Below are 6,822 nucleotides of genomic sequence, written 5' to 3' on the forward strand. Positions count from 1 at the left end.
ACCCTCTAAAAATGAGAGCATGGTACAACAGCACAGCTAACTCTTGATAACACAGCGTTACGGCTATGCAGCAGTTATGGGATTCAAAGTTATCTATCCAGCTTTTGGTCTTGAACACACACACACATGTCTGATTTGCTATGTTTGTGGGGACATCCCATTGACATAATGCTTTCCCTAGTTGCTTGCCCTAATCCTAACCATTAAAAATGAATGCCTAACCCTAACCCTTACCCTAAACCTAAACATAACCTAATCGTAACCCTGACACTTAAACCACATTTTGAGTGTGAAAAATGCCTTCAACCCCATGTAAACCTGGATTTTCATCCCCACCACAGCTGTTGGTCCCCACCAGTATAATAGATTTCAGATTTTGGTCCCCACCAACATAGTAAGAACCCGTACACACACAAACACACGTAAGACAGCCTGCATCATGGAGCAGAGTGGCGGACTGGACTGTACAACTCACCGGAGGCATGAACTGATGCAGGTCCTCTGGTCCCGCCAAGGCAATCGGTACTTTCTCTGAGTTCTCAGCCATGACTGAAGCCAAACACCTGAGGAGACCCCAGTCCACTCTCTCTCTCTCTCTCCTCTCTCTCTCAGGGGAGGGGGAGGATAGACACTCCTCAGTCACGCAGGCACTCTTTTCTGTTGCTGTCGTGCTGAAGGTTTCCTGACTTTACAGATAAAACTAAAACTTCCAGCTGATGACCATCACATGCAGTAACCTCTTATGAGCCAGTTGTTTTATACCTTCTGTCAAAAAAAAAAAAAAATTAATGATCCCCCCCCCCCTCTTTGAAGTTCGTATAGGCTGCTCATGCAATTTGCATGAGTTTGATATGACTTTGTGACAACCTCAGACCGTGAAATCTATTCGGCAGGACGAGGGAAGCATAGGGTTGTCTCCCCGTATCACCCTCCTCCCTCTCGCTGCTTTTCAAAGCTCTACAGACTGTTTCGGGGTCAAAGGTGACTCTGGCGGAATGTCGCATGGATTTTTTTTCTTTCCCACCCTGGAGACGGTGTGTTTACATGGCACTGTGCAAAGGCAGCAACTTGTTGGACGGATTCCCACCGCATTTTCCCCTGTCTGCGTCCAGGGCTGTGGTTGCTGTTATTAAAAAAAGAAAAAAAAGGAAAAAGAAAAAAAAAGCCCGAATCCATGAATGATAATGATGGGATTACGTAAGGGGCGCACGGTGCTCATTTGGCAGATCGACAAAAAACATCGTGACAGGATAACAGGAAAGCTTTCCCCCACAAGGACTTCATGTACTTTGACAAAAAAAGAAAAGAAAGGAAAAAGCACAGGTGCTCTTGGATTCCTGTGTGCACCGTCAAACTTATTCTTAGGCTCCTCTGATGTATGGAAGCTCAGAAGACAAACAGCAGACGCGCTTTTACGCGTAGCCCTTGTCAGTATGAGCCTCACACATAAGCGCGCTCTCCAGGTTTTAATGATTTATATAAAGGAAACCTGAACATATCTTTAATTCATGTGTGCTATCAGCATGCAGGTCCCGTGAAAATAAATGTAGTTATTAAGTGCCTGAAAGAGTGCACAGACTAACGATGGAGGTCTTTGCTCGATATGCATGAGAGTGATTTGCTCAAAAAGAAAAAACAAAAAACCTTGGCGTCTGTTCTGGCATCTCACCAGCGAAAATCGTATTCACAGAGGGGGGAAAAACTTAACTGACCTTCTTCAGCGGGCTGCAAGGACAGAGGCTCACTACCGCAATAACAGCGACACCTGTTGGTTTTTACAAGACTGATGCTCCTGCAAAAAAACAAAACCCAACGCTTCCCCCCACCAAAAAACAATGATCCTGCTTGCCCTCATTACCAATCAACTCACACTTTTCAGAACAATTTAAAGTTTATTTCCTTTCAGCGTATTGTGACGATAAAAAAGACTTTACAGTTATTTAATTATTGCATTCAAGTCCGTTTCCTTATGTGGTTGTCAACTTGATACATTATTGGTCACCAGCCCTCCATGAAACCAGATATTGGGGGCATTTCGTTTTAAATAGCAAGCATGCATAAAGATTGATAATTACAATTCATATGTACACATCTTTTGCTTCATTATACTTTCATTATAAAAATAAAAATCTCTCAATGTACAAATCTTGCATATTATACACATCCAGTCCAGCAAGTTGTCACAAAGTGATTGGATGGACTTCAAAGGTGGCTTTTACATTAAAACAAATGAAATTTTGGGACATCAACGTGTGCGCACTCTCCACAGCAAATAGTTACATTGTTCTCATTGTCAGTTAATCATAAATTAAAAGTCTGAACACACTATACAGTTCCTTGCAAGTGAGCTTAGGGCTGTGTGTGTCTATTTTAGTCATCATTGTTGGGACAGTGTGTTGGGGTCGGGGTGTAAACGGGGATGCTTATATCGCTGATCTCTTGCACCCTCACAGGTCTGGGTGGAGTGACCAGAACATAGTCGTACTCCCTATGCAGCACCTTCTCGTACACGCTCTGCAGACCCACAGTTTTGGGGATGTGGGCCTGGTAGTAGTTGTCCCTGCGGTGAGGATCCCGGGGCAGAGAGGCCGTTTTGGAGAGACTGCTAAAGGAAGAGAGGGTCGGGGCCGGAGATGGGGCTGCGTTGGCTCTCACTGCTGAGGGGCTCCAGCAGCGATCTGAGTGACCCAGGACTTTACACTCATTGGTGCAAGCCCACAGAGCTGGAAGAGAGGAGCGTAAGAAGGTGGGGTTAGATTAGGTGTACACCACCTAGCTCACATCTCATTTGCTGATAATTTGAGCTTGAGTTAATTTTGTTGCTCTTACCATTTTGGCCACCCATGGGAGGAACTGCTGCCCCTTCTTTCTTCAGGCCAGTGTCTCCACTCACATCACTGTCACTGTCATTGAAGTCACTGTCCCCTTTGCCACTGTCTTTGCCACTGAAGGCTGGGTCCCTGGCAGAGATGGTGGTGTAAGAGTTGCCCTTCCAGATGGTGATGGGCCTCACCGCCTCTTTGCCATTCCCATACCCGGGTAGAGTAGAGTAGCCCTGCAGGAGAGGGGGGGATAGAAAAACAGAGGTTAGTGCCTGCTTGTTGTGTGCAACCTCCTCCTCCCCACCCTCCCCCAGCACGCTTGTCCCAAAGGTGCATCTCACCTCGTGTTTATTCCCCCGGAGCTTGCTGTTGTTGTCTGAGTCATACACGCAGGGCACTTCACTGCCGTCCTCCGAGGCCGAGCACATGTCGCTGCCCCCAGGGTGAGCCGAGGTGAACGCCCCTGGCTGGCTACTGTACGACTGTCCGTCAAAACCCGCCTCTCCCCCGGCTCCGTGGAGAGGCAGGAGCGGGTTGTCCACCACGTGGCTCCTACCCCGCTCCAGAGCGCCCTTCTCCCCGTACGAGTCGCTGTCATCTCCGCTCTTGTCCCGCTTACGCCGGTTGCAGGTGGTGGCGATGAGGATGATGGCGAGCAGCAGGAGAGTGCAGCTCCCCGCGAGAACAACGATAATCACCACCGACAGGTCCCACTGCGCGTGCACCTCCTCCCCGCCGCCTGGCTGGTACACGGTTCTGTCGCTCGGCGGGGAGCCCGCGATGATGAGGAAGTGGAGCGTGGCTGTGGAGGTGAGTGCGGGCCTCCCGTTGTCACTCACCGTGACGGTCACGCTCAGGGTTTCGTCCACGTTTTGGCTCAGCACCTGGTTCAGGTAGATCTCCCCTGTGGCTTTGTTAACGGAGAACACAGAGGGCTCGCCGGTGGCCAGTCCGTAGGACAGCTCCGCGTTCACGCCCTCGTCTGCGTCCCGAGCCTCCACGCGGGTGATGACGTAGCCGCTCGGTGAGTCCCGGGGCAGGAGGACTTCAGCGGAGCCGTTGTTGAGCGCCGGCTGAGTGATATACGGCGCGTTATCGTTCTGGTCCACTATCCTAACGTACACGCTCGCGCTGCCGGACAGCGGCGGGGAGCCGGCGTCGCTGGCCGTGATTCGGAGCTCCAGCTGCTTCATAACTTCATAGTTGAAGCTCCGGAGCGCGTAAAGCGAACCGCTGGCAGGGTCTAGAGACACAAAGGTGGAAATGGGGGAGCCCATGAAATAAGTGTCCGCCAGTTTATAAGTGACCTTCCCGTTTGACCCCATGTCGACGTCCCGCGCCACTACTGTGGTGATGTACGCGCCGGGCGCGTTGTTCTCCACGACCGACACTTCGTACACAGGCTTGCTGAACACCGGCGCGTTGTCGTTCTCATCCGTCAGTCTGATGGTGTACTGAGTGATGGTCCTGAAGGGAGGGGAGCCCAAATCCTCCGCCACCACTGTGAGGTTATACTCGGGGATTTTCTCACGGTCCAGTGGGCTGGTGCTCACAATCATGAAGCTGTCCTCGTACGCCTGCTGCAGTCGGAAGTGATCGTGTCCGTACAGCGTGCAGTGCACCTGCCCGTTAGCGCCCGAGTCTCTGTCCGAGGTGCTGACCAGAGCCACGAAACTCTCTCTGGCTGCCGCCTCAGTTATGTACGCTATTCCCGCCGTGATGGACGTCATCGGGGTGATTGAGATCTCCGGCGCGTTGTCGTTAACGTCCTGCACCTGCACGACAATTTTACAGATGGCCGGGCTCGGGTTCGGACCCAGGTCAGTGGCCTGGACGTCAAACTCGTACGTGGTCTTACTTTCAAAGTCAACCGGGCTCTCCAGAGTGAGCCGCCCGCTTTTTCTGTCCACTCTGAAGAGTTGTCGTATTTCCGGGGGCACCTGGTGACCGAACCCGTACACCACCTCACCATTCAGCCCTTCGTCCGGGTCCTCGGCGTTCAAGTCCAGCAAGAGGGTGCCCACAGGCGCGTCCTCGGGCAGGTCCACGGAGAAGCTGCTCCTGTCGAACACCGGGCTGTTGTCGTTGTAGTCTTTCACCTTGATGTTTATGCGCGTCGTTCCGCTGCGGGACGGGTTGCCGCCGTCCATGGCGACCAGCTCCAGCGCGTAAGAAGCCTGCGTCTCCCGGTCCAGCTCCTTCATGAGCACCAGCTCCGCATATTTAACCCCGTCGGCCCTGCTGAGCACGTCGATCGAAAAGTGGCTGTTAACAGAGATCTGGTAGCTTTGGATGTAATTTGTCCCAACATCCTCATCCACGGCAAAGTCCAGGGGGATCCGGGTGCCCACCGCTGTGTTCTCGGAGATCTCCAGACTCGACTCTTTCCGGGGAAACTCGGGAGAGTTGTCGTTGATGTCCTTGACCTCCACCTCGACGTGAATGAGCTTGAACTGCTCTTTGGAGAAGCTGACCACGTCGAAAGCGATGAGGCAGTGCAGGGTGTGTTTGCAGATCCGTTCTCTGTCTATCCTCTCTCCAATGGTCAGCTGCCCGTCGCTCTCTCTCAGACGGATGAAAGACGAGTTGAACTGTTTCATCATCCTGAAACTGTTCCTGGAAGAAGAGGCAGAGGAGGAAGTGTCCTTGGCTAAGTTTCCAATCACCGTCCCCGGTGCGTCTTCCTCAAATGTCTGATATTTCACCGTCTTTCCGTGCGTGACAGCAGCCAGGCTTATCAGAGAGGCGCACACTAGCACCAACAGCCCGTTCCACCCTATTTCTCCCATCTTCGCACCTTCTCTCCTAAATATTCTGAAATTCAGCAGAGCGTCCTCACTCAGTCCAATTCAAAGTTTAAACCAAACGCACCTGAGAAAAAAACAAAAACAAGAGTTCTTCCCGCCCTCTAAGCAACTCTCCGGGGTTGTTTTTTGTTCAGATAAAGCCCACAATAAATATTCCATATGTCTTTCAATGCGCACTCTGGATGCGCTCCGCTCTCTCTCTCGACTGGAGGTGTGCTGCTCTCTCAGCGCAAGAGGGCTGCAGTGTCTGCAGGAGGGTTTATACGGCGAGGCATGCAAATGAGCCTCACTGTGACCAATCCGGGCATTGAGATAGAGGGGGAAAAGAGAGGGGGGACTTCAGAAAGACCTCTATACCCTGTTTAGAGATTCCTGGACTGTGCGGAGAAACTTGGCTCCCAATATGTGGGCTAAACGCGGGGCTTGATTTAATACTGCTATAGTTTCCTTTGCTTGTTTATATTCCTGGGGCTGTTAAATGAGTCTGCGCACCGACACGCGGGGAGGGGGGCCACGGAGATGCGCAGTGTCCCTGAGCTAGAGGACAAAGCATTTGAATAGGAGTGTCTGCTCGGGATGCTTTACCTCTACAAGCCTTATTTCAGTATGAACAGATTTATGTTCAAACGCTGTTTGCTCGGATCATCAGGCACGCGTGTCCTGTGTCAGTGTGGAAGCAGCCACTGGTGGTGGTGGTGGTGGGGAGGGGGAACTGCCCCAGTGACCTCTCCATCTCTGATACAGTACAATAACTTAACACATGCAGGAAACATGACACCGTTTGTTCTGTGTTGGCACTGAGGGGCTCAGATGGATAGAGAGGATTTCACGTAGTTTACTTTTGATAGACTCATTGTGCTGACACAGCTCAGCGTGCCGAATGACTCAAAAAGAAATGTGGCTTAACTGGAAGTAAGAGACTCGTTTTTTTTCCCTTTTTTGGGCTCTTTTTTTTTTTTTAATTCTCATTAATAAATTCCTTAAATTTCCTCTGCCCTATGTTCACTCATCCCCCCTGTGTGTTGTAATCCAGTAATTGTTTTTCTATCAGATCATATCTGAGGCGGGAAACGGACTATATCCACTGAAGCATCGATTTTTATTCTAAATCTGTCTCAGCTCGGATCTTCTCACGAGATGTCTTGTACGAGAGAGCGGGGGATTTTTTTTTAATTAAAGCCAGTGTAACGTCC

General features: G+C 50.8%; 2 protein-coding genes across 2 annotated transcripts in view; both read right to left on the bottom strand.

Annotated features, from left to right (window-relative positions):
* LOC102207165 (chondromodulin) overlaps nucleotides 1-701 on the bottom strand; it is a 7,965-nt gene extending 7,264 nt beyond the window's left edge. Inside the window, exon 1 of the mRNA XM_005742028.2 lies at nucleotides 476-701. Coding sequence (XP_005742085.1) covers nucleotides 476-547 — 72 coding nt within the window. The 5' untranslated portion in view covers nucleotides 548-701. The remainder of the gene's footprint in view (nucleotides 1-475) is intronic.
* Nucleotides 702-1,879: 1,178 nt separating this feature from the next.
* Nucleotides 1,880-5,868, bottom strand: LOC102200411 (protocadherin-8). The gene is made up of 3 exons (XM_005742005.1): nucleotides 3,164-5,868; nucleotides 2,830-3,055; nucleotides 1,880-2,723 (listed from the first exon to the last, which is right to left on the bottom strand). The coding sequence occupies exons 1-3, from the start codon at nucleotides 5,609-5,611 to the stop codon at nucleotides 2,371-2,373; spliced, it is 3,027 nt and encodes a 1,008-aa protein (XP_005742062.1). The 5' UTR covers nucleotides 5,612-5,868; the 3' UTR covers nucleotides 1,880-2,370.
* Between the last annotated feature and the right edge of the window lie 954 nt (nucleotides 5,869-6,822).

This window comes from Pundamilia nyererei, unplaced genomic scaffold, assembly GCF_000239375.1.
Source record: "Pundamilia nyererei isolate P.nyererei 1_Seehausen unplaced genomic scaffold, PunNye1.0 scaffold00115, whole genome shotgun sequence".
Lineage (NCBI taxonomy): Eukaryota > Metazoa > Chordata > Actinopteri > Cichliformes > Cichlidae > Pundamilia > Pundamilia nyererei.

Excerpts from the sequence above, each read along its gene's own strand:
- LOC102200411 (XM_005742005.1), bottom strand. The coding sequence starts at position 5,611 with ATGGGAGAAATAGGGTGGAACGGGCTGTTGGTGCTAGTGTGCGCCTCT. Across the intron at positions 3,056-3,163 it reads TCCGGGGGAATAAACACGAG|GGCTACTCTACTCTACCCGG; the intron begins GTGAGATGCACC and ends CCTCTCCTGCAG. Across the intron at positions 2,724-2,829 it reads TCCCATGGGTGGCCAAAATG|CTCTGTGGGCTTGCACCAAT; the intron begins GTAAGAGCAACA and ends CCTCTCTTCCAG.